The sequence below is a fragment of the Zootermopsis nevadensis genome, unplaced genomic scaffold, assembly GCF_977971745.1.
Source record: "Zootermopsis nevadensis isolate Lab colony 2312 unplaced genomic scaffold, Znev_1.0 Znev_ptg000058l, whole genome shotgun sequence".
In the NCBI taxonomy this organism is placed as follows: domain Eukaryota; kingdom Metazoa; phylum Arthropoda; class Insecta; order Blattodea; family Termopsidae; genus Zootermopsis; species Zootermopsis nevadensis.
The window spans coordinates 299,584-325,875 of record NW_028259189.1 but is presented as its reverse complement, the minus strand read 5'-3'; the positions used below and the strand labels follow the sequence as shown (position 1 = coordinate 325,875).

At 34.4% G+C, this 26,292-nt stretch overlaps 2 protein-coding genes across 6 annotated transcripts; one reads left to right on the top strand and one right to left on the bottom strand.

The window, feature by feature from the left end:
* Positions 1-1,454: 1,454 nt before the first annotated feature.
* LOC147871334 (ankyrin repeat and LEM domain-containing protein 2 homolog) lies at positions 1,455-14,063 on the bottom strand. Its single transcript, XM_087339982.1, has 10 exons — positions 13,817-14,063; positions 13,274-13,611; positions 11,200-11,511; positions 10,059-10,211; positions 8,975-9,195; positions 7,084-8,198; positions 5,960-6,130; positions 4,874-5,018; positions 4,320-4,451; positions 1,455-3,396 (listed from the first exon to the last, which is right to left on the bottom strand). Exons 1-10 carry the CDS (start codon positions 13,863-13,865, stop codon positions 3,207-3,209), a joined length of 2,826 nt encoding a protein of 941 aa, XP_087196108.1. The 5' UTR covers positions 13,866-14,063; the 3' UTR covers positions 1,455-3,206.
* A 701-nt stretch (positions 14,064-14,764) lies between these two features.
* Positions 14,765-25,704, top strand: LOC147871333 (uncharacterized). 5 transcript variants are annotated; one of them, XM_087339897.1, is made up of 3 exons: positions 14,765-14,857; positions 16,367-16,462; positions 24,717-25,704. In XM_087339897.1, exons 1-3 carry the CDS (start codon positions 14,810-14,812, stop codon positions 24,747-24,749), a joined length of 177 nt encoding a protein of 58 aa, XP_087196023.1. In that variant the 5' UTR covers positions 14,765-14,809; the 3' UTR covers positions 24,750-25,704. The 5 variants fall into 5 exon arrangements, 4 of the variants coding, with proteins under 4 accessions (XP_087196023.1, XP_087196020.1, XP_087196022.1 ...); XM_087339894.1 differs by lacking the exon at positions 24,717-25,704 and adding an exon at positions 18,726-21,535; XM_087339896.1 differs by lacking the exon at positions 24,717-25,704 and adding an exon at positions 18,715-21,535.
* Positions 25,705-26,292: the final 588 nt, after the last annotated feature.

Below are 26,292 nucleotides of genomic sequence, written 5' to 3'. Positions count from 1 at the left end.
CCAATTTAAAGGAATCAGTATTAGTAATAGAGTTCCAAACAACAGAAGCATACTCAATTTTGGAACGGACTAAGGTACTGTACAAGACCAAAAGGCTATCAACAGTGGAGAAGGAAGAAGTAATGTACCGAATCAAACCTAGCATTTTCAAGCTCTGTGATAATATATAGTTGATATGCTGGTGAAAATAGAGCTTACAGTCCAGTAGAACACCGAGATCTTTAACACAATGGGAGCGTGCCACCAGGTTGTTACACAATTTGTAATTAAAATAAATACTGTTTGTCTTCCGGGTGAATGATATAACAGTCGTTTTACTTAAATTAAGTTGCATCCCATTCACAAGACACCAATTTTGCACTGAATGGATGTCGTCCTGCAACAGTTTGCAGTCATCAACATCGCTGATACTCCGATACATCTTTAAGTCATCAGCAAATAAAAGGCACTGTGAATTATGTATGGAGTCGCAGATGTCATTAATGAATATATTAAACAGTAAGGGGCCTAGGGTGGAACCCTGAGGCACTCCACACTTAACACGATAAGGATACGAAAGAGTTCCAGATACACGAACAAAAGATTGCCTGTCAGAAAGATAACTATGGAACCAATCAACATAACTGGGTGATAGTCCAAAGTTTCTAAGTTTCCCAAGAAGAATACTATGAGGGACTAAGTCAAATGCTTTAGTAAGATCAAAGTATACCGAATCTGTTTGTCCTTGAGTACTAACTGAAGGTAAAACGGAATTAAGGTAAGTAACCAAATTTGTTGCTGTGGAATTAAATTTACGAAAACCATGCTTTGAGGGATTTAATCTGTACTTAAAATTTTTTTGCAAATGATCATAGACAATAAATTCAAATATTTTTGAAAAGTTATTAAGAATAGAGATGGGTCTATAATTACTAACAATGGAACTGTTGCCTTTTTTAAACACAGGAACAACAGCTGTTTCTTTCCACAGGGACGCAAAGGTGGCACTAGTTACACTTAAATTAAAAATATAGGTTAATAAGGGAGTGAAAATAACCCTTAATTACTAACGAAGGAATTCCATCTAACCCCACACACTTTGAGGGTCTGAGGCGCTTGATCGCCTTGCTAACTTCAGCAGGAGAGATAGGAGCGGCGGGCAAAAAATCAGAAGTAAAAGTATCGGTAGGAGTGACGGACTGGCAACAAGTGTTAAAAATTGATTCAAAATGCGTAGCAAATTCATCAGCAATGTGTTTCGGGTCACTGACAAACTGATCACCAATTTTTAGCTGAATCAAGGAGTTATCTTTTCTTTTGAAATTTGAAACGTGTTTCCAAAAATGCTGAGGGTGAGTTTTAAGACTGTCATCAACAGACTTTAACCACCGCCGCCTATCAGACTTGATGGTAGCCTTAACTAATTTACGAAAGTGTGCAAAGTTGGAGTAATGTAATAATAATAATAATAATAATTCATTTCATTTCATTTATTAGAGTGCTTGGCAACATCCAAAAGAGGCCAATAACAGCCAAGCACTAACAATAAACATAAACATAACAATACAAAAACAAACAAACAATAAACTAAATATATAGATGTACAATATAATAATGATAATATATCAATTCATTAATTTGTTACAAAATAATCAACAAGCAAATGAGCTGAATAATATGCCTAGGTATATAATAATTAAATTAAAAACAGTTAAATATAAATAATACATACAAAATGAAACTTTAGTAAAAAAAAAGAAAAAAAAAGAAAAGGAAATTGGCTAAATAAAATGCCTAAGAAAAATATTCTCCTTGTTAAAAATGTTGATGCGCTGACAGACTGCATTCGCAGCAGAAGCACACCTAAACAAGGAACTAGCTTTAAGACTACGATAAACAAAGAAACGAGAAGTAGTCCCTAATGGATCGGAGGGTACGCACAAAGAAACTGAATCAAAAACGGATGGGCAGCAAATTTTACCTTTAAATATATTAATGAGAAAGAGAGCATCAAGATGGCTCCTCAGCAGGTGCAGTCAAAGAAAATTTATCCTCACTGAAACGTCTTCATAATTATAGTCACTTAGGCCATTAAAAAATCTGGCGTGACATAAAGCAGCAAATTTCCTTTGAATTCTTTCAACTTTGGTAGAATCAGTGGAAGTAATAGAATTCCAAGTAACAGATCCATACTCCAATTTAGACCAAACAAGACTATTGTATAAAAACCAATAAGCTATCTAAAGTAGAAGTAGTACCTAATTAAATTTAGCATTCTATCTAGTCTAGCAATAAGATGTTTCAGTCTTCTTGGCAAGAACTGCAATAAAATTAATGAAACTTCACCACGAGACCCAGCTATAATAAAACATTTATGCAACTGGTTTATCCAGACAATGAATGAAGATTCACTGACCCACAAGTATTGTTCTTTACTGACAAAGCCTGGTTTTACTTAATTGGACATATGAACACACAAAATAACTGATTCTGGTAGTCAAAAAATTCCCTCATTTCATGGGCCATCACTTTTTCATATAATACTTTTGACCAACTTCCACGTATGCCTAATTATATAAAATTTCTAAACTTTAAAATGGAACCATATACTGTACAGTATTTATAATTTCATTATCACTGACCTCTCTAAACACTTTATGCAAAGTGTAGAGAAAAAAAGGTTTATATGCACGTAAATGAGTAAATAAATTATTTAAATTTGATCATTTGTCATGTAAATGTGCAGTAATAGTGATTAAATATCACTTATGAATAATAACTGACAATCATGTACAATTCTCTGCTAGCGATATTCTATAATTGCAGGTCATTATTGATAATAATATAATGACAAGAAAAATTATACAGTAAACTGAGACAAAAAAGGTGAATGAATCACTGGGTCCTACGTCCAAGAAGCCTAAAGTTTAATTTGTGAACATATGGAATTATCTCTATTTGAGAAATTTTTTTTAAGAAATACTCTTATTGCTGACTTCCTTTACTGATCAATTCTTCTTCTTATTCTTATTCTTTTAAGAATCTTTTATTCCTTACCTGCATAAAATTTTAAGATCATGTGAAAATATCCCACATGTGCTTCCTACATAATAAACTATCCATTGCATTAAAATGTTCTAATATCTGATAATACAAATTTAACAAACATCAGAATTTACTACATCTAGATATAGATAAACATATTTCTAATTATAAAATATAGGCTATTAGAATTTCATAAGCATTTTTCTTTCCAACCCCTGATGACTTAATGGTGAATATGATCCTGTAATTTTGTGCCATGCCTGTGGAGGAGTGGAAGACTGCATACCTTTTTGGTATTGTGAAGAATCTGCGACAGGTGTCTGAAGCATTCTAGTTCTTTCTTTAGGCCTCGAAGGAAGAGGACTGGACCATCTGAAAGTTACAAGACATATAATTAAAATGTTTTACCTTCTTAATGTCCATTGACAAATTCTGTCCACCATTTCCACTTCTTTGTAATTCAACTTTATTTTCCATAGACATTTATTTAAAATTTGAAAAACATGTCTTCTTGTTGATGAAAGACTCGGGTTACAAGCCGCGTCAGGTGGCTGAATGGTGAATAGACCATATCTTCTGCCAACGTTTCGAAAACAACCCCTGCTCTCATCCTCAAGGCTGCTGTGTAACAAATCTGAGCCCTGAGGATGACAACAGAGATTTCTCTCACAATGTTGGCAGAAAATATGGTTCATTCACCATTCAGCCACCTGACATGGCTTGTAACCTGAGAGTCTATCATGAAAGCTTCACTTTATACATGTCTTCTTGTTATTATCCATATGCACATACGAGAAACTCTACTCTGACAAAAAGGAGTTTTAAAAAACTTTCTGTGTTTATCGAAATACAAGAAAAATATTAAATCAATTTAACAATCAGAAACTTCAAAGTGGAACATAACAGAAATATTATTAAAGCTGAAACCATGATCTTGTAAGCATAATTACACAATTTAACAATCCATTTCCACATGAACATTCCAAACAAGATATTTACTATTTAGTTTGAAAGTGAAAACAGATGAAATACTATGGATGGCTAGGAACGTGTTCATAATTCTTTTTTAATTTAATTAATATTGTGTACAAAGATAATACAAATACAAACAATGGACAACAAATTGAACTTGTACACTTCATACAACATAGAGTACTATGGACTGTCCATGGAAAATGCAGTACATACAAAAATTGAATGTTAAATTTTCTGGGAACCATGAAAGTTGGAATTATCGTAAATGTCATTTTGATTTATTACTGGCTAATTTTATTTACATTAGACACATTACTTACATGGCTCTCACACTTTCAGAGTACAGCAAAACCAAATGTCGCCATCTATAAATGTTAGGATATTCTATAGGGTCTATATTTAAGCCATCCAATGCCTGCATTACAGTGGCATCCAACTTGGTAGGTGAGTCACTAGAAAAAAAAATTATATTTCAATAAGACTATTTTGTGCTCATATACTTAGTATTCTGGGCACTCTTTAAGGTGGTTACAGATTTTTCATCATTAGATCTAAATGTTGCTAACCACATATAAGACTACATGGCAGCACAGGCGTTTGAAAATTACAAGATGAGGAAACAACAAAACACAGCTTCTAGCACTTTAAGTGATTAAAATTTTACTGTCTACAAAAATTAGGTAACAATTAGTGTGTTTGGGTACTTCACTGTCAGATAAAGATTTTATGATTGACGAACTGCTGACCAGGCAAATATGAATTCTATGCAGCTGGCAAAAAAACTTTCCCCAACATTTTGGTTAAATAAATGTAGCAGCAGTAGTGGGTAGACAAATTATTCTACTCTTTGCTTTATGTGACATTCAGTATTTACCCTTGTATAAAAACATCTGGCCATTCGTCTGGTGTTAACATTTCAGCGTCATCGTCATCATCATCATCGCAGTATGAATGTACTTCATTTCTGCAGAGTTTTGCAGGTGTTGATGGTGGTGTGAAATATTCATCATCATCATCATCTGGAATACAAATAAAACTCACATGCATAAGACATGATCTGTTAGAGGCTAACATCTATACATTTCATAAAATTATATGGTCAGAACCCCTACATTCTGTAAATTACAACTAGTCCCTTCAGGTCTTTATACAGGGCTAATCTAAAAGATGTTCCCGATTTGAAACACGTTACTCACGTTTAATGAAATTCAGATGCACAAAATTGGTACCGATGGAAAGAGAAACTCTCCAAGTTTATGTTGGTATACTTCGCGGCCGCATAGTAACACTGTTCGCCGCCAGGGGCGATATGACAGAAAATTACTGCCAACGAAGGCAGAGGAGCCTTTTGTGTCCTGGATTTCCACATTCACCGGACCTGACGCCCTGTGATTTTTTTCTGTAGGAGTTCATCAAAGATATTCTTTGTGCCACCCTCACCACAGACCTTGCCAGAAGCCATTACAGCAATCGATCATGATATGCTGCAACGTGTCTGGGAGGAACTCGACTACAGGCTGGATGTGTGCCGAGTTACCAAGGGGGCTCGCATTGAACACCTGTGATGTACTGAAACAAAACTTGGAGAGTTTCTCTTTCCATTGGTACCAATTTTGTGCATCTGAATTTCATTGAACATATTATTTCTTTCATATCGTGAACATCACTTAGACTAGCCCTGTATTCCACTAAACCAGGGGTTCTTACCCTTTTTCGCCGCCATACCACTAATTCTAATTTAACACACTAAAAGTACCACTAACCAAATTCGTTCAGGGAAATCTTATTTATGTTAATATTATCTTCTGCTTTTCTTACTTAGTTCGCATACCACCAGTGGTACGTGTACCACAGGTTGAGAAACGCTGCACCATACAATATTCAGTCTCCAGCACTTATATTAGCATAAATTCACATTTTAAAAAGACATGTACATAAAAACACGCATCAGAAATCTTACCTTCTGAAAACTCACCACCTGATGATATGTATGTCATTTTATGTAACTTATTAGTTTCTGAATTATATGTCTGTCTCTTTTTAAAGATGCTCACTTTCAGATTACAGTGTGTTTCATGAATGGAACCTTCCATCTCACTAATTCTTGTACTATCACACTGCTGGTCAGAATCTAGTGGAAAGTACATAATTAATTAGCTTCATTATTTATTATAATGTACAATATGCTAATAGGATCAACAATAATGAACATGAGGAAGGAGATCAATTGTAACAGTAACTATATTGTCTAAAATCCCCTGAGTGTCACAGAAGAAGAATAGAATGCAATGGTATTTACAGCATTCACAGCACCATCTACAGAAGTAAAATATTGGTACTGCTAAAAATCTCTTTTTAGACATTCTAAACTTGTATGATTTTTCAAGAACAAATTGATTCTACAAACTCCACTCACTGGAAACCCTAACACTTGGAGGACTTATGTTTTCAAGAAAGAGACCAGTATATGCAACGAGTATAGGCGTGAATGGATAAGAATTTGATTTGTTACAAAGGTCGCTCAGTTACATTTGGGAGTGTCAAAGACTTCAACCTACATCACATGAACTGATTCCAACAAAAAATCTGTAATTCTCCTGCTTCATATTTGGGGCATATGATTTAAATCTTAGCCTGGAGACTAGTTATCCTAAGGTTTTTCATGGTTTTACTCAGGACTTCCCTGCAAATTCTGGGATCAGACCATGTCCACCTTCTTCCATATCCTTTCAAATTCATTATTCATTACTCATCTCATCATTTGATGCTAAGTAATCTCAACTACTGACAGTATCATTAAATAAACCACAAATAAATAAATACATACATAAACAATTTTTAGTCACATTCAGCATTTACTTACTTTAGTTCAGAGGTTCAAATAATGAAGAATTATCACTAGATGGAACTGAAATGGTGATGGATATATATTTATTTTCAGTGCTTTGTTAATCCCCGAGTATCACTACATTTTTAAGGTGGAATAAAGGTACCTTACATAAACTAATATAATTTCTACAAATAATAAATAAAATTAAATTCTACATTTATTTTATGCAAACAACGTAACAAATATGCACTCACCATTATCTTCTACAAATGTAAGTCGTCTTGTAATTCCATCTGATGAAGATTGTGTGTTAGCTTTGTCAGATGTAGACCGCACATGATTTCTCTTGAAGGACCAACCTTTCCTAGCATTTCTCATAAAATTATGATTTTGTCTGAAGCATAAGCACTGTGAAGCATCAGACCAAATCCTCATACATTCTTCTTCTGTTCGGACATGAATATCTTTCTTAGCACCACTGGTTTTGTCTGTGTCTTTACCATTTCCTTGTATTTCTAAGGCGCAAAGAATATACTCGGCAATACATTTTACCTGATTACGTTCACAATTGGTTTTTCTTTGGTGTTCAGCATATGCATGTGCATCACGGTAACATACGCTCACATCATCCTCTTCATCTGAATAAGAACATGACAATGGGGAAACCGTAGATTGAAGACCAGACACGACAAATTCCAGTTCATCACTAGTAAGCTCAATAAGCTTTGCTGCTACAATTACGGCGATTCGAGAGTGAACGAGATTAAAATCGACAGATGCGAATCTGGCGTCATCTTTAAAACTGCTGACAAGATCTTGGAGATGCCTAATTTCTGGATCAAGCATGTCAGGCACTGAATCACTAACCTGTACACTACGACCAACAACCGCGAGTCCATCAAACATTCGTTTAGCGAACACACAACAAGATTTTTCTACACTTAAGAATGGGCTAACACCTGGATTCAACAGAGTTTCATCTTCCATGCCAGCATTTGCATCCACTTTTCGATGACTGTACACATTTGATTTGGTCTTAAACGCATTCTCTACTAGTGGTTTAACTGGACTGGTGTCAGACAGACTGCACGCTTTAAAAGCAAGGCACAGATTTGACACTGGACTAATCTCATCATCAACTGACTGATTTTCACTATACTCTGTTAAAGATGATACACAACCACTCACTACACATTCTGAACTATCATAACACTCCTTGGTTGAATATGGTTTCTGTGCAGCCTCCTCAAATCTGTTCTTCAGATAAGCCTCAAGTTTCTGAAGCCCATCCTCAGAGGCCAAATTTGTAAATGTATCAAGAAATGGCCAATATTCATTCCAACCAACCCTGAATTCCTCAGCCAGGTCCCTGTAAGAAATCACAGGCACAAAATATATTATACTTTCGGGCAAAGTAAAGCAGATATTTTCTTCCTTTGCATTATGCTTCATGGTCAACAGTTTCTTTGGCCAATAACATCAAGCTACTAACTGAAACTGTTTGAGCAGGACACCATTCTACTACTAAAACAAATATACTAATATTATTTCATGTGAAAATTTCTTGCATCCCATTATTTTTATATGGAAAAACTGAGGAACACTGTCAACAAAACTGAATGAATAATAAGAGGCAGAGAAACAGCATCAAGTAGAATAAAACACGCATCTAAATACAGAAAGATAAAATGGAAGGAAAGAATAAATGGCCTTGTAATTTACCATCAACAATGCTTGATATTACTTATGATTGGCTGATGTGTGAGTAGTGGAGTCAGCATTTTCCTGTCAAACAGACTGCCTCGTGAGGTTCTAAATTTTAAAATCTATACATTCAGTAACAGTAACATATCATTTTGCTTCATAATCTAAACTTCATTTGAAATTACATATGCACAATATTCGGTTTTAGAGGTTAACTGGGACGTGCAAGGCTAAAGGTTCACATGGGGCACCAAATACACTTGCCCTTTCTCAGGTCATGGTGCATTTATCTTATAATACATAAGAAAATAACTGTTTGTTGAGTAAAATAATTTCTATATTTGAAGCTCTGACTTCAAGAACCACTTAGATTTGGGCAAACAGTGTCTCACTAAAGCAAAGTGAAAGAAACATAAGCTTGAAGTCGTCCGTATCTCCCACCTGCCAACTCTTTCTAATCCTTTCTCCACATCCAGCAGTCTAAATGCATGACAACTCAGACTTCCTGTATATGCCTGTCTGCAGGCATTCTGCTTTGGAGTCCGAGGCATCCGAGGAGGAGTCTTCCACTTCTTCCGGAACACGATTGCTTTTTCATGATTCATTGGTCCTGCATAAGCCCGGATTTCCATCCTTCCATTAAGTGGATCAGCTTTTAATACCTGATGAATAAACATTTTAGAAACATTTTAGAACAAACAGTAAATTAATAGAATGACGTCTCCTCTGATGATGAGCCATGTTTGTATGAAGTTAATTTTCTGCATTTCACAGACTGTGTCTGCCTCCAACACCAGAGACTGACAGGTTGATTTCATTGGTGATTGGGTGGGTGTAGTATAGATATATATGCACTGTCAGCTCATGGAGCCCAGTCTCCTTGATCAAGAATGGACCAAGGGGACAACAGTAGGTGGTGTATGGCGATCACCCTACCTAAAAGGACACAGTCCCTAGATTATTTCCTATAGAACTGAAAACTGAAACACAAAGACAAATAAATTCAGAAGGCATTCAAAATATAATAAAGTCAAGATACAATTAAATAATGGAAAACAGCTATTAAGCACATAAAAACAGAACGTCTACAAAAAAATTCAAAAAAGCTTTAATCAAGGTGTTTTGAGAGGAACACATTTAATCTGTACTCTTCAATGCGAGGCAATATGATGACGAAAAAAAAAATTGTGACAAAACATTTCACGTTAAGTAAAAGATTTTACAAACTGTTATATTTGATAGTTTTGGTTACATATGAAGTACACACACAATACATGAGACAGAACATATAAACCTCCTTGCATCCATCAAATAAGCAGTGTGTGGGGTCTAAACATGGTAACAGAAGTAACTGTCAACATTCCTGCTAGAAATGAATCTCCAGACATCCTGTGAACACCCTGAATTGTCTCAGCTTCACTTTGAAAACTACGTGCTCTGATATGAGAGAATTCTCTGACTAATTTAAATTTCTCGACAGGACCCTGCATAGTGAATACATGTGTAAAAACAATTTATTACCAACCAGAGGGCAAGCAGGAGAGAATGGATCACCAACAGTAGGCTGTACAGAATTATCCTCTGATCTAAGTACAGGAACATAAAACATCTCATCCAGTAAATTTGACAGTTTTTGCCTTAGACTTTCATCTGGAGAGGAAACACGACTGCAGATAACCTGGAAAAAAAGAAGAAGGAGAAATCATGAGTATGGTAAGTAAGATAGAAATAACGTTATGTACATATAACGGGTTACAGGAAGTAGCCACACTATTTTAATTGTTTCAGCTATGTAAAATCCTACATCTCAGCAAGCAGACTGGTCCTCTGGCAGCACTCCACATTTGTATTAGGGAGGTTAGCTAGTTTGAATCTTGACCAGTCTAATGACTATCTGGATTGTCATTTTTCTGTTTGTGAGTCTCTCCAGGCAATTTCATGGAACTGACATAAGCCATGACAGACTCTTATCTATTCACAATTCATAATTATCGTCACATCACATTCAATTATATCAAATTTCTAAACTTTAAAATGGAATCATATACTGTATATATATATATATATAATCATTTCATTATCACTGACATCTCTAAACACTTTATGCAAAGTGTAGAGAAAAAAAAAAGGTTTATAAGTACGTAAATGAGATCCTTGGTAAAACTCTAAAAGAAAGGTCTTCACAAATTCTTACAAACAATATTTTAAAATGTCAATGTGCTAAATACTTTATGATATACTTAATTTAATTTTTTATGAAAATCAATAACACTGGGTGTGAAATAAATTTCTGGGTTATATTATCACTTTTTTAACAAACTGAGAAATATTTTGGACCAACTAACTCCAAGGTAGAGGAATTTTCCTTAAAAATTTCTGTCATTCAAATAATCAAAAAAATTCCCTCATTTCATGGAATTTGATGCGCCATCACTTTTTCAAATAATACTTTTGACCAACTTCCAACTATGCCTTGACCTCTTGTCTTACGGTTTCCCAAACAAAACTTTGTACATATTTCTTGATTCTCCCATCATACTACATTACCAACCAATCACATTCTTCTTAGTTGAAGCACAGAGAATAACATAAATATTTTATACCAAGTACTCACTCCTGAAGAATACTGTGATGTATATATGATAATGAAAATACATGTTACTTGCATCTCTTGGTGTTTGTCCATATTTATTCCTCGCATGTCTATCACATTGTGGATAAGACACCAATACATCTACAACTGAAAGAGCTCCCAATTTAACTGCAAAATGTATCGGAGTCTCATTCAGGGCCTTATCAGGAGTATTCAGGTAAAGATCCAACAAGATACGAGCTCGGTCCTCACAGTTGGCAGCATCATCATCTCCATACAGCAACTGAATAAATGCAACATTGCTCACTGTCTGTAGAATTAGATCACATATTTGTGCGTCACAAGCCTTGGCTGCTACATGCATTGCGTTATACCGTGAGCCTTCCTAAACCCGGAAAAGACAAAGAAACAGTAAATAAATTATTTAAATTTGATCATCTGTCATGTAAATGTGCAGTAACAGTGATTAAATATCACTTATGAATAATAACTGACAATTATGTACAATTCTCTGCTAGCGATATTCTATACTTGCAGGTCATTATTGATAATGAATAGATTATTCACTTTTACCGTCAGGCAGAACAAAGCATAATGATTAATAAGTTTATAGAGTAAATTACAGCTAACGTAAAATAAATAAATAATATATAATTTAAAGACTGTGACACATCTTACTGTAGTTCCCAGTGGAATTAAGGTTGAAAGTACCCAGAAAAAATGGTAAATCCCATTAAGAGTTGAAATCAAAGAAGAACATGGATGTTCTTCTCTGTTTTACATTTGGATCTCAAGATAAATCTCAAAGAACAACATTGACTTTTATTCTAATAAAAATGCACAGCAAAGCACACTCCAGTTCACACACTGCTGCTTGCTGGGAAAATCTTGAATATTGCTTCCTCAATATTCTCTTTGATTTATTTTATGCACTTTGTCTTTCAAGCTACCCCATAAATAAAAATCACACAGTGTGAGGTCTGGGAAACAAGTTGGTCATAAACTTTCATTAATACATTTTTCAACAAACATGTCAGTTACTGTGGCCACAGAGTTATCGGTTGTGTTCACCTTTACTGAATCCTGCTGAAAGTAACCATACATTTTCTTTTTTTCTGTTAACTTAAGGAAAATCCTTTTCAAAATCTAATTAACATAACTTCCTGAGTGAAGACTATCCATAAAAGAAAAACTGAGACAATTATTCACCATACACTGATTCCACACCAAACACCAACTTCTCGATTTTTAAGCAGAATATAATGAAGGACTCCAGGGTATTTTGAGCACCAGAATCAGTTATTTTGTGTGTTCATATGTCCAATTAAGAAAAACCAGGCTTTGTCAGTAAAAAACAATACTTGTGGGTCAGTGAATCTTCATTCATTGTCTGGATAAACCAGTTGCAAAAATGTATTATTATAGCTGGGTCTCGTGGTTGTTACAGAAAAAGGTGAAGTTTCATTAACTTTATAGCAGTTCTTGCCAAGAAGACTGAAACATCATATTGCTAGACTAGATATACCAGTGATTTCTTGACAAATGCTCTAATCTTGCAATAGTATAATCAAGTTTCTCTTCTCTTTATTTTCTTATGCAATTCTAACACATTCCTTTGAATGTATTAACGAAACCTTGGGGAAATATCAACACCAGATAATTTTTGTTTAAGTTCTCTGTGATATATACATAAGCTAAATTGTTTTTTTACATAATTATAAAAAATACAAAATAACAAGCCTGTATCTTGAACACACAAATAACAGAGGGAAAAAAAAACAAAAACATTACTCATGCCAGTTTTCATAACCCTATCTTAACCCATGGACTTAAAATTTTTTTAACAAGCATGGTTTCTGTATATAATCGCCCATACAACAGCCTGGATTTCATTTAGTCATTCATAGATGGCTCCCAACTACACATATAAAAATAAAAGAAACACCTAACTTCAAAATCCCTGCTTCTGATGCTCACTCTTAATGTTGTGAAACCATTTTATTGCACAGAATGTTTTGGTAGGGCAGTCTGATTTATTTTTTGTGTATGAAAAGAGCATTAAAATCAGTGATGACCGAGTTAGGAATTCTATGTAGAATACTAACACATACATTTCAAAACTACTTATAAGAAAGCAACCTGCATACCTGAAGAATGGCTGGAGTATCTCCACTACTCACTAGGTAACGAGGATTATACCAGATGGTATTTGTGAATGTAAGAGTGTCACCACATTCTATCACTTTCCTCAGCCAAACCAAATCCTGTGATTTAGGTGCTTTGAAAGGACTTGGTTTTTCACCTATTACAGGACTGCTGGTTTCTAAATTTCCTGATAACACACATATGGGAACTACAATTTCAGGAGCTTTAACTGCAAATTCCACAGCCTCCTGTCTTGTCTTAAAGGAATTAAACCTCGCTTCCTTGTATTTTTTCACAATTTTCAGTGCTTCTGATTTGTCATTATAGACATGCAGAGTGTCTGAAAAATGAAGCAAAAATGTTTATATATACAAATGCTGCATAAATCTGTCAATGGAAATTCAACAGACAGTAATTACCTATTTTACATCCAAAAGAAAATAATTAAAATAATGACAGGTTTTAAAAGCAGAGGCTCTTGTAGAAAATTTTCTACACTTTCATTTGCAAGTGAATACATACTCTCCTTACTATCATTTACTTACCATCAGATTCCAAGACAGTGTCACTAGGTATATTTACACCGTAATACATTTCTTCACAATTAGCAGTATCACAAAATTTCTGTTTCGAAATTGCCGCGTCCTTCACATATAAAACGTTGCGTTTAAATATAAAAATCTACTGTACACATAACTTTCATAAAACCCTTCTTAAAACAAGAACTTCAAAGGATTCACGGTAGGAAGACGTTAAATCAAAGCAGAAGCTTTATAAAACTCGATTTCAATTGTTTTTCCGTTATGATGCAATTACTAATACCAACCACAGAGACGTACCAACCTCGGGATGATAGACACCATTTCACGGACTGTAAAATGCTATTTTCTTTGGTAGTATATACATCATGCCTGATGAAATCTAAGGTTCTCACGGCTTGAGTGCAATTGATTCAGTACTTGGGCATTCATATGCTAATGGAGGATTAAGTACAGGAGCTTATAAAAGTGTGAAGGAGTGAATTAATTGCATATATGAGGTTCTCACAGCAGTGAGCAGACATTACAATACAAAAGCAAACAAACAAAGAACTGAAAACATAACTGTACAATATTGATTTATTGCAAAATAAGTCATAACTAAATGTTATAGATAAATAAAATAATAATTATACTAGAAACAGTTTAATATTGAACAAAAAACATACACAATAAAATGTCATACTAAGTAAACAATAAAATACCATGATTATTGTTCAAAAAGCTGACTGACCTCAGCAAGCAAAATGCAATCTTTGTTAAAGATGTCGATGCTCCTACAGACTGCATTGGCAGCAGAAACACATCTGGCAGAGAGACTGGCCTTGAAATTATGTTGTACAGTAAAGGTAGAATAAGAAGATATCCTTCTTCTGGGTTATTGCGCTGTGTAGTCTGGTCGATGTTAACCAACGTTTCAGAGGTCATACTGCCTCTGTCATATGACCTCTGAAACGTTGGTTAACATCGACCAGACTACACAGCGCAATAACCCAGAAGATGGATATCTTCATACTCACCGCTGTGAGAACCTCAAGTCTTACAAAGGTAGAATAGTCTCTGAAAGACCTAGTAGGTATGCAGAGACTAACTGTATCAACAACAGATGAGCAACTAATTTTGCCTTTAAAAATATTCACGAGGAATAGAGTATCCAAAAGCCTCCTCCTTAAATGTAAGGATAAGAAATTTAATCTAACTAATATATCGTCATAATTATAGCCACAAACGCCATTAAAGAATCTAGCGTAACATAGAGCTACAAATTTCCTTTGAATCCTTTCCAATTTAAAGGAATCAGTATTAGTAATAGAGTTCCAAACAACAGAAGCATACTCAATTTTGGAACGGACTAAGGTACTGTACAAGACCAAAAGGCTATCAACAGTGGAGAAGGAAGAAGTAATGTACCGAATCAAACCTAGCATTTTCAAGCTCTGTGATAATATATAGTTGATATGCTGGTGAAAATAGAGCTTACAGTCCAGTAGAACACCGAGATCTTTAACACAATGGGAGCGTGCCACCAGGTTGTTACACAATTTGTAATTAAAATAAATACTGTTTGTCTTCCGGGTGAATGATATAACAGTCGTTTTACTTAAATTAAGTTGCATCCCATTCACAAGACACCAATTTTGCACTGAATGGATGTCGTCCTGCAACAGTTTGCAGTCATCAACATCGCTGATACTCCGATACATCTTTAAGTCATCAGCAAATAAAAGGCACTGTGAATTATGTATGGAGTCGCAGATGTCATTAATGAATATATTAAAAAGTAAGGGGCCTAGGGTGGAACCCTGAGGCACTCCACACTTAACACGATAAGGATACGAAAGAGTTCCAGATACACGAACAAAAGATGGCTTAACCTTAAGTTATTTACTCTTTCAAATTCAATATCTGGGCCATTTTTAAATATAGAATTACCAAACAAACGATGATTGAAAGATGAACTGTCAGACAGCACACAGCATGCTTATTTCAACAAATGTGGCCCTTACATGACATTTATGTTTACATTTTTAGAAATACTGAGAACGTTATCATTATTATTGATCATTATGCCACTGACAAGGAATCTAGCTGAAATAAGGTTGTAAATACTTAATTTCTGACATACACAATACATTATGCAACCCTACGGGCAAATGTTCAGATTTGAAACACTAAACATACACCTGTGACAAAGTTGGTGGAAGTTCAGCTGAACACAGCTTACAGATAGCAGATGTTAAAGAGATGGATCACTACACAGAAGTTGAGTGAACATAAATGTGGAATATGCTCAGATCAAAATATCACAATGTCCTGTTATGTGATTTACTGATAATACCAAGTAATTGGTCCTTGAAATATTTGCACCACCCATATAGGTCCTGCTTGGAAGCTGTAGCAGCAATGTATCCTAGCTGCATATATATAGCAGTTGGTGTGGCAGTCTGAGGGCCTTATTTCAATTTTGTGGTGCTTTGAAATCAAGTTCTCTATAAGTCTGTACTGGAATTCCAACCTAGTAATTTTGCCTTGATTTTTCTTTTTCTTTTTTTACAGGAAGTAAGAAATGGTGCAATAGATGTCAATAAAATGATGAAAGTGTTTCTGACAGAACTTCTTCAGCCTGTTCATAGTGCTGCAGGAGCTTATCAGGTAAGCATTACTCATATTCATTCCTCCTATCACTGAATTATATTAAATAACTACTTTAGGCTTCTTGACATCTCGGTCTCAAACCCTAACATGGATCAATTTTTCATCATGAGTGATACTCTTGTCCTTCCCCTTCATGATCACCAATCTGTCCTTGCATACTGCCACATTATCTCCTTTCCTTAATTTTGCCTTCCTTGTTTTTTCACGTGTTGTTCTCATGGTGTCACTCTGTTTACTAGCAAACAAAAATTTCACAACCATATCACTTCACAGTCACTATCACTCAATTCACTCTCTGAGTAAACACTAAATTAATCTCTGTTCACCACATATTTCATCATCTAATCACAACCTTTTTATTAGGTTTCACCATGATTTTGGCCAGGTAGGGCTTGAAGTCAGGACTACACAAACCACTTTATAATATTAAAAACTAAAACAAAGGGCCAATGAACATGGCATGTGTGTTTACACAGCTGAAAATCATTATATTTGTTGAATCTACAAACATCATACTATGGTAATTGTAGTGGACACACCACACCCACTGGACAGGGTAAAAGCATTGTGGTGTGAATTAAAATATAAAATAAACTTAATAATTTACCGACTGGTTCTGTGGGGAGTTTTTACCTTTCCAGAAGAATAACTGGTGATAGTGAAAATTGCCATGATAATGGACTTAAACATATTTCACTATTACACTAACAATAATTTTGAAGAAATTTGTTGTCCTACTTCTTTTTCCATGAGCACAATACAACATTTTGTAGGAGAATGGTTTTTATGAAAGCACACATTAGCAGTGCATACTATAATAACTAAACTTGCTACACCTATAATTTTTGCTGATGATACTAGCATCCTATTTTCTCATTCTAATACAAACGACTTTAATAAACACATTCATGCAACATTTGAAAATATAAATAGATGGTTTAGAATGAACAGATTATCACTAAACTTTAATAAGACACATTATATTAATTTTAAAATTAAGAGAAAAATGTCAGATACTGTCACAATAAGTTATAATAATAAATTCATTAATAATATCTTCTGTACTAAATTCTTGGGAATTATGATTGATGGTGCATTAACTTGGAAGAATCATATTGATCTACTTATTAAAAAATTGAGCAAGGCTTGCTATGTAATTAGAATTATGAAACCATATATGTCTATTTCAGTACTAAAGACAATTTATTATGCTTTCTTTCATTCCTTAATGAGCTATGGCATCATTTTCTGGGGAAATTCATCTAGTAGTTACACTATTTTTCTCCTTCAGAAAAAGGCAATTAGAACAATGATGGGATGTGGCAATAGAGTATCGTGTAGAAATATATTCAAAGAATTAGATATCTTACCGTTGGCATCACAATATATATTTTCTTTATTATTGTTTGTATTACAAAACAAAACTCTTTTTCCATCAAACATTGACTCTCATACTATTGATACTAGACAGAGACAAAATTTGTATCTACCCCAAGCCAATTTAACTATCTATCAGAAAGGAGTTCACTATGCGGGTATAAAGATATTCAATAAATTACCCACAGAGGTTAAGAATACCTCAAATAATTTTAAAAAGTTCAAGGTTGCATTAAGGCATTTCTTAATTACTCACTCGTTTTACACTGTGGATGAGTACTTAATTGGATAACTATTGTAATAAAAATAATAATTATATTGTCTTGAATTTAGTACGCTGCTTGTCTAGATGTAATTTTTTAATGTATGTATTTTATGTTTTTATACTTGAGTTTGTGACGTGTTCTATATCCACTATTGGATTCTTGGAACTTGTAAATAAATAAATAAAAAAAATAGAAAATTAGGACACCCAGAATAAAAGTAATCATTTTTTTAAGATTGGCAAATGTATTGATGATGCAAGCAGAGTAGGAACAAAATTTTGAAGTACTAAACAACTGAAAGTACTATTTTTCTTATAATAGATTATGTACAATTAGAGCAAAGAGAAACACAACACAACAAGCATACGATAGTAATACTGAAACATACCAGTACATGACATCATTCAAACAAAGCACTGCTTATTTACATGTATCCTTCAAATAATACAGCCAGTTCTTAAAATTAGATTTACAGACAGGAGCTTACATATCAACAACCTGAATAAGCTATTTCAGAAATAATAGCGTCCAACACAATACACAATTTACTTGTTTCAAATGAACACTGAATGTACAAAATTATATATTTCCCTACACAATCAACAGTTATTTCACAGATCCACCTCGCAATTTATGCCACCAGTGTAATAGAGGTTCCCTCTTCTGCCAAATATATGCATTACCCCAATAACTCCAAGTACTGAAAGAGAAGAAAGACAGTCAATACTTCTGCAGGCAGCTTCTGCGACAGGCTCAGCCTTCAACGTGAGATAAGTTATAATATTATCACAGTTTCCTTGCCACAAAGTGTAGATAATGAAGCCCATAGCTACTATAACATTATTTCATTTTTATGTGAGGATCAAGCAAGTCTAGGAAAGAGCCACACATACAAAGTGGTACAGAATGGTCATAAAATTAGCTTAAAATCACAATTTTAATAATTCTGTAATATTTATTTTTATTTTAAGCATAAGTAACCTATTTCATCATCATCAAACAGTCAAGGAGTTTGGTCTTATTGACCTGTTCTGGTCTCATAGTCTAAAAGCCTCTTCTGTGGTCTTCCAGGGTTTCTTTGTCCACAGTGTGTGTAGTTTTTAATAATTTGGGAAGTCTGTCTCTCTGCATTCTGTTAACATGTTGAAGCCAATTGTTTTTATATTTCAAAATCTTGTCTAAAATGGGTTTTGTTTTTAACTCTTTAAGTGTGTCTTCATTTCTTTTATAGGCCATCCAAGTGTACTTTGCAGTGCATCTCATAAATTTCATGTCAGCAACTGTAATTCTGTTTTTGTCCTCTTTTTCATTGTCCAGTTTTCAATGCCATATAAAATTGTTGGTAGTGCCAAAGTATTATATATTTTTATTCTAGTTCGTTTTTGGACTTCTGATGGTTTAAAAATCATGCTGATAAGGCCAGTAACTTTCAGGAATTCTGAAAGTTTGATATCTATGTCTTTTTCTGCTTCATATGATAGGGAACAACCAAGGTAATTAAAAGTGTTTATTTGTACAATAATTTTGTTGTCTATTACTATTTTACTTCTTGCTGGTTCTCAGCCACAGAATGCCATTGTCTTTGTCTTTTCTGTTGAGATCGTCACCCTGTATTTATTTATTAACTTATTCATCTTATAAATTGATATTTGTAAATCTTTTCCTGAAGTTGAGATTAGTACTTGGTCAATAGCAAAAAGGATTGTTTTTAAGCTTGTATTCTTGAGATTGGAAATCCTTTTATTTTTTCTGTTTCCCAAACATGTTGTATTTCATTCAAGTATACACTGAACAAAGTTGGGGATAGTGGACACCCACGATTGATTGGTGAAGATACAGATAACTTGGAATTAAATTTGATCTTTATTTTATTGTCTGTATAAATATCTAGTATTGAAGTAACTTACTTTTAAATTATAACTTTAAGTATAATTAATTCTAAAGAGTTCTGGTAGTGGTATGTTACTATTAGTACTGGGTTTCCAGACTTTTTCCATGGTCTAGAATTCCAAAGAGAATGTTTCAGATGGTGGATCTGCTTCCATCCTCAAGTGACAGATGCCACATTACACTTGCAACATTCCTTATGAATATGAAAGATGATATGTTGGTGAATCAGGTAGACAGCAGTATAATTCTCGAAACATGCTCACTATCTCAAATAATCAAAACTGGTCCAACATATTTATGAAGATCAGTGGACAGGTTAGGATAAAGCTAGGATTTTGCAGATCAAAACTAACAGCAGGAAAATGAAACACAAGACATTGGCTCACATGGTGTGTATGACCAATTCGATCAGCCAACCTAGTTATGAGATCAATCAATCAGCAAAAAAGATTTGCAAGTTACAGGGCAGTCCAACAGGCCATGATAGGTTATTTAAGGTTCTGTATGTTCTGTGGGTGGGTACTAATGACAAGCAGGTATTATCTAATCATGCCAATTTGAGTGTTCAAATCATCAATGTTTCTGGCTTATGTTCTTTGTTTGGTTTTAATGATTTCTGATTTTGTCTTAATTTTTGTTCTTCATGAGTATTCCTATTTGTTTTGTTAATTTTTCTTATTACTTCCTGCTGAAAAAATCTGATCATAGTGACACATAACGTTTCAGTTGACTTATTATGTCCCAACAGGAGAAACTACATAAATTCAAGCTGATGTGATGGAGAACTTGACCATTCTCCACCCATGCTCAAACCATGTTGTTAGAGTTTAGTCTTTTTTGTTCAATGCTTGTGTTCCTTGCAATCATGACAGAGTGTAATGTATAAGTGCAAGTATAAGCATGTATATAATCAGAATTATTTTTGTTAAACACATACTCCTATAATGTTTATGCTTTGAATCTCCTTTGGAGGGTCACTGACCTAGTCACACCAATTCCATGCAACAATCTGATTAATTTGCAACTTGAAAACACAAGTTAATTCTTGCAGTCCTTCAATGAATGCTGTTTAATCAATAATCAACCATAAAGAAATGTTGTTCAAGAGCGTACGGTCTACAGCATTTTTAGTAATTTCTAATTTTCAGCTTGATAATGTAAAAGAAAAAGGTACAATAAGTATCGCCATGTTTTAGTCATTTATCAACGGTGATCGTGAAATATTTTAGTAGAGCGTTATCACAACAGAAAATTAAAATATCATTTACATCAAAGGAAGAAGCAGGTCAGTTCTGAATATGGGTTCCCTCCTCTGGCCCTTTACCTTTAGTAGGGGCTCGATTTCCACTAACAAAATTTCGCAGATAACATTCAAGAACAATGTCAATCATCGGTCATCAGAAAGAGAAAGGTATCATTCACAGAAAATTTTGATTTCCTTCGGCTCGTCAGAACAAAATTCCGAGCTATTTGCAAACATCTTGAAGAAACAAACATTCTCTGGTAAACTTTATGGAACATTATTAATCAAGACTTCGATCTGGGTTTAAAGAGATTATGATCCTACAACACTTGTTCATATTAGCAAATGTCAGAATGGAGTAACTCTTGTAACTGACGTCTAAAATATTGATTGTTTCTGCAGATTCGTTTGCGTAAATGTAAGTCACGTGAGTGTTCCTAGACGGAGGCTGTATACACTGTTCGTTTTTGTGTGAATTATTTTTAAGTTCACAGTAATCTTGTTGTGGAAAAGCATGTTCTTTGTTGTTCTGATAATTTTAAAGCCTGTACATTAATTTTAGTTCATACAAATTCACTACCAGAAAATACACAAGGAAAGAAACAAAAGTATACTTGTTTCTTCATGCATTATCAATGACAGGTTTTTCACACTACTGTTTAAAAAATGGTAATTCTTGTCTTGTTGGCTTAAGGATGAAAAGTATTGGGTTCCTAAAGTGTAACTTTTTTTGATTGCCTAATATGCAAAATCAAGGTTCTTAATGAACTTTCAACCATAACAAAAATATAACTGCAACAGTCACATCAACTTATGGAAACTGTGATACAGCCATTCTTTATGAATTCAGAAGCTTCAAACAAATCAGGGAGGAACAGGCATCTTGTTAGATCCAAGAACAGAACAGACTACAAAGCAAATTTACTGAATACCATAATAAGTGCAAAACTGCATTAAAGCTACAATTTGTTCATGAACATTTTGAAACTTAACCACCAAATCTGAAAAACCTTTTCCTGCTATACTAATTGCAGACAAATTAGAAATGAATCAAACTCATTTTTTTACAGCAATGCATGAAATTTCTGTGGGACATGGTCCTCAGAGATGGGCTGGCACTGTCAGAGAACTGTGTAAGTTAACTGACTGGAGTCAAATGCTGAGTCAAATTACTGTTCATTTTTTATTTTCAAACATTATTTAGAGGGAGGGTTCTTTTCCTGTCAGTATGGTATGCAACAGTATACCATACTCATACCTCCTTTCCCATAAAACAGAAGAATACATAATAATAGCATATATTGGTGAAAAACTTGAAGCTCCCTTACCTGAGTACCAGTGCCTTGTCTACTAGACAAAAGCAAGATACTGCTCAGAAGTAGTTATACATCCAGCGGTAGCAGGAATGTAAAATAACAGCATGTGAGTGGTCTGGCACATACATATAGGTTAAAAGATATGGTCATGAATCATGTGATATGACACTATTATAAAGTTACCTAATAATGGGGTGACAATTTTAAATAGAGAATTAAATGATAAACAGACTGTCAAATTATATGCCCACAAGTGAGAGCATTTTATTTTATATTGAAACAAACAATTTTTTATTCAATGAAACTAGAGCGCTGAATGGTAGATACTTTGCCTCATGTGTGTGTGCTTGTATCAGTATACATGTGTTACTGTGTGCATATAAAAATTATAAAAAAATGTCCTTATTCTAACACTCGGGTGTCCCTGTGGTGTGTGTACCCATTTCTTGTGCTGGAAATTGCTCGGCTAGTCTTCTTGACCACCAGCTTTGTTATTGCCATGTTACTGGTAAAGGAGAACATTGCAGACCTTGGTTTACTAGGAGGCTTTGTCTTATGTAAGTTCTAGAAATCCATCGTACAAGAATTTCATGCAATATAGTGTGGTTGTACAGTTTTTTATAATAGGTTAATGTGATGTGCTCCTTATGATGTTGATATTGCTCATAATTTTTAGTTCAGTGTTTTAATTACAAAAAGTTTAAATCAAAAATAAATAGGTATCAGAGTCCTTTAAAATATTTTATCTACATTTCATTTCTATTTATAAAAAAATCTATCTTATATTCTTTGATATGCCTCTCACTCAAAGCTATGATGTAAAGACCCAGTATACCAAGAAAATGGTTAACAATCATCTTCAGACTTACTGCAGCGAAAACCTCAAATCCTACAATCTTTATTATTCTTGCATTAAAACTTGCACTCAGTCCAGATCTAAATAAGCCACTTTGGCATACTGAAAACAGTTAGAAGTGAAACTTGTATGTCGAGGTATTGTCAAATTATCATCATTAATTGACATTTCCACGTGGTTCAATTATCGTATGATAAAGTATTCTCCATTCTTCCATGTTCTTTCATAGAAACGTTTTCATTTCTCTTACTGTATAATTTCATCAGTTTGTTTTCACACCAGTCATGTATTCACAGTCTTAATTTTTTGTGCTCTCAAAGAATGCTGCTGTCATCTGTGCATAATGTACATCTCCACCACATTATACTCCATTTCACTTCACTAATTCTTTTCACAATGTTACTAAGTTTTTACCTGCAGATCTTGCCTAATATCTTGTTTTCAGATATTCAGGTCAGTCTGCTATGTACAGAAAGACATTACTCCTTTCAAAGCCTTGAAATTAGGAATATTACATTTTTTGGGAATTAAGGTTTCCTGGCAATAAAAATATGGAATTAAATAAAATGTTTATTATCTACTAATTTCCTTCTTGCCGGTTACAGTGGCCACACAGTCTGGGGCGTGGGCTTCGTGCTCTCAGACACTGGGACCATGGGTTCGAATCCCACTCAAGGCATGTCTTTCTGTGATGTTCTGTTCTGTGTACAGGTGGACTGATCACTCATCCAAGGAGTTCTATCAAATGTCTAAATAGATCAAAAAACATCTGAAAGGAGGCCCCTATGCTCAAGATAGGAATGAAAAGGGCATAAAGAAAGAATTTCCTTCGTCTTATCTTCCCCCAAACTTCGATGCAATCTTAAGGTGGAAATCTTCTGTTTTGTTTAATTCAATCCTGTTCTCCTTTCCTTCTCTAATTTAAGATATATTAACAAAATGAACACTAAAATTAAATTAATCTCTTGTCCTTCTACCCCCTTCTAATTTGAATTATTTTGGCAGAAAGTAACTATAAGAAGTAGCTAATTTAGACAGTAACATTTTCATGTTCAAGCAGATGCCTAGTTATTATGATGTAACAGTGTCCAGACTCACAGACAGTGTTTTCTAAGTGAGATTTGAAGTTTTCACATTGTGGCGAGGATGATGTTCTTTTTGGTTCTGGTGCCATGTGGACTGGCTGATAGATACCAGTGTTTCAGAGAAGCATACTGTCTCCATATTCAGAGCCGAAGTGACAATGCATTGTCCAATTGGAAAATAATGTGCCCACAATACATGTTACTTCATTTGTTTGCAGTATTTCTCTTCTACCAGTGGTTCTGTGTCCTGAGCTTCATACAGATTGTGAAGGAACTTGAGCTGGTGCATAAGATGGGTCACTATGAAGAAGGCAAACTGAATTTTCATAAATACCAGCGCATGAATGTACTGGAGCTTGGGGCAGAACGTTATCCAATGAGTGAAGATTTTGTACCAGTTGCAGACTTCAGTCGCCACTATAATAAGAAATCAATTAATGAGAATATTCGTTCAAGATTTAGCATAGAAAGTCATTACAATAATGTAATGGCCAGACCTGTATATTAGAGTAAGTCCTTGCACATTTCAGTATGGAGTCAGGAAATTCAAATGAAGACATCTGGTTCTCTACAAAATGTTTGCACTGCTTTACTGTGCAGGTAACTCTTATAATTTGTTAGCACTGTCACCTTCTATCTCAGTGCATGTTTTCCAATGTCATGACGTCACTGTGTGGTCATGCTACATGCTGCACCTTCTCACTGAGTGTGAAATTTTATAAAAGAGACAAGTCTGTGAGGAGACTTCTTTGTTTTCTTGCAACATCTGTTTGAAATTACAATTCAGTAGTAGAAAATAGGTATATGCAGCGAACTGAGGGATGACTAACACAATTCCTCAGAGAACTACATAGGACAGAATATGTTGGAAAAGGGGGTTAGAGGCTACCAACATAAAGATGTTTAAAACTGAAAGTTATTTATTATTAAATAAAGCCACTATTATACAGAAACTTTTACACTTACTGTCCAACTGGGTAGCAGTCCTTACAGTTCCAGCCTCCAACACATAAACAAAAGCTAAACCATGTTTTGTATTTTAAACAGCAGTGGAATTTTTTGTATGATATTACATGTTTGGCAAACCATGTATAATCAAATTTTCCATGTTCAACCAATAATTGTCCATATTTATTTTCACACATATAATGGAATGTGTTCTTTTCTGTATGCCCATTTGTTAGAAATTAAAATATAATTGCAACATGTGACATCTTTCTATTCTTAGTATTAATTTTTATAGCCATTAAAACTATTAAAATCTGTAATACATCACTGTTTAATTTATTTCAAACAGGTGAAACCTCTTTATTGTTAACAGTATGTTGTACTTTACGTGTATTTATATAGAATTTATCAGAAACTACTTTTATTAACTTTTCTTATGTAAGTACATTTCTGATAATGTTCTAGCTGGACTCATATTCTTTTTCTGATGTCTGCCTTATACTGCAGTACTGATGTCATATTATGTACCACAGTTGTTACAGTGTTGTGTACTTTAGAAAACATTAATAACAACACTTTCCAATAAATTCTATATAAAATAACACTTTGTATACTACAATATAATAATAACACAGTTCTCACTGCAGTGCTAGTCCCAGTTCTCACTGCAGTGCTCGTCCCATTTCTCACTGCAGTCCTCGTCCCAGTCCTCACTGCAGTCCTCGTCCCATTTCTCACTGCAGTCCTCGTCCCAGTTCTCACTGCAGTCCTCGTCCAGACACCACTGCAGTCCTCGTCCCAGTCGTCACTGCAGTCCTCGTCCCATTTCTCACTGCAGTCCTCGTC

Bases quoted from the DNA above. Each gene is read 5' to 3' on its own strand.
- LOC147871334 (XM_087339982.1), bottom strand. From the start codon at position 13,865: ATGTATTACGGTGTAAATATACCTAGTGACACTGTCTTGGAATCTGAT. The intron at 5,019-5,959 runs GTAAGATTTCTG...TTTGTATTCCAG, and splicing joins AGGTGGTGAGTTTTCAGAAG to ATGATGATGATGATGAATAT. The intron at 4,452-4,873 runs GTAAATACTGAA...TTTTTTTTCTAG, and splicing joins CCAGATGTTTTTATACAAGG to TGACTCACCTACCAAGTTGG.
- LOC147871333 (XM_087339893.1), top strand. From the start codon at position 23,057: ATGTTACTGGTAAAGGAGAACATTGCAGACCTTGGTTTACTAGGAGGC. The intron at 23,115-24,716 runs GTAAGTTCTAGA...ATTTGTTTGCAG, and splicing joins ACTAGGAGGCTTTGTCTTAT to TATTTCTCTTCTACCAGTGG.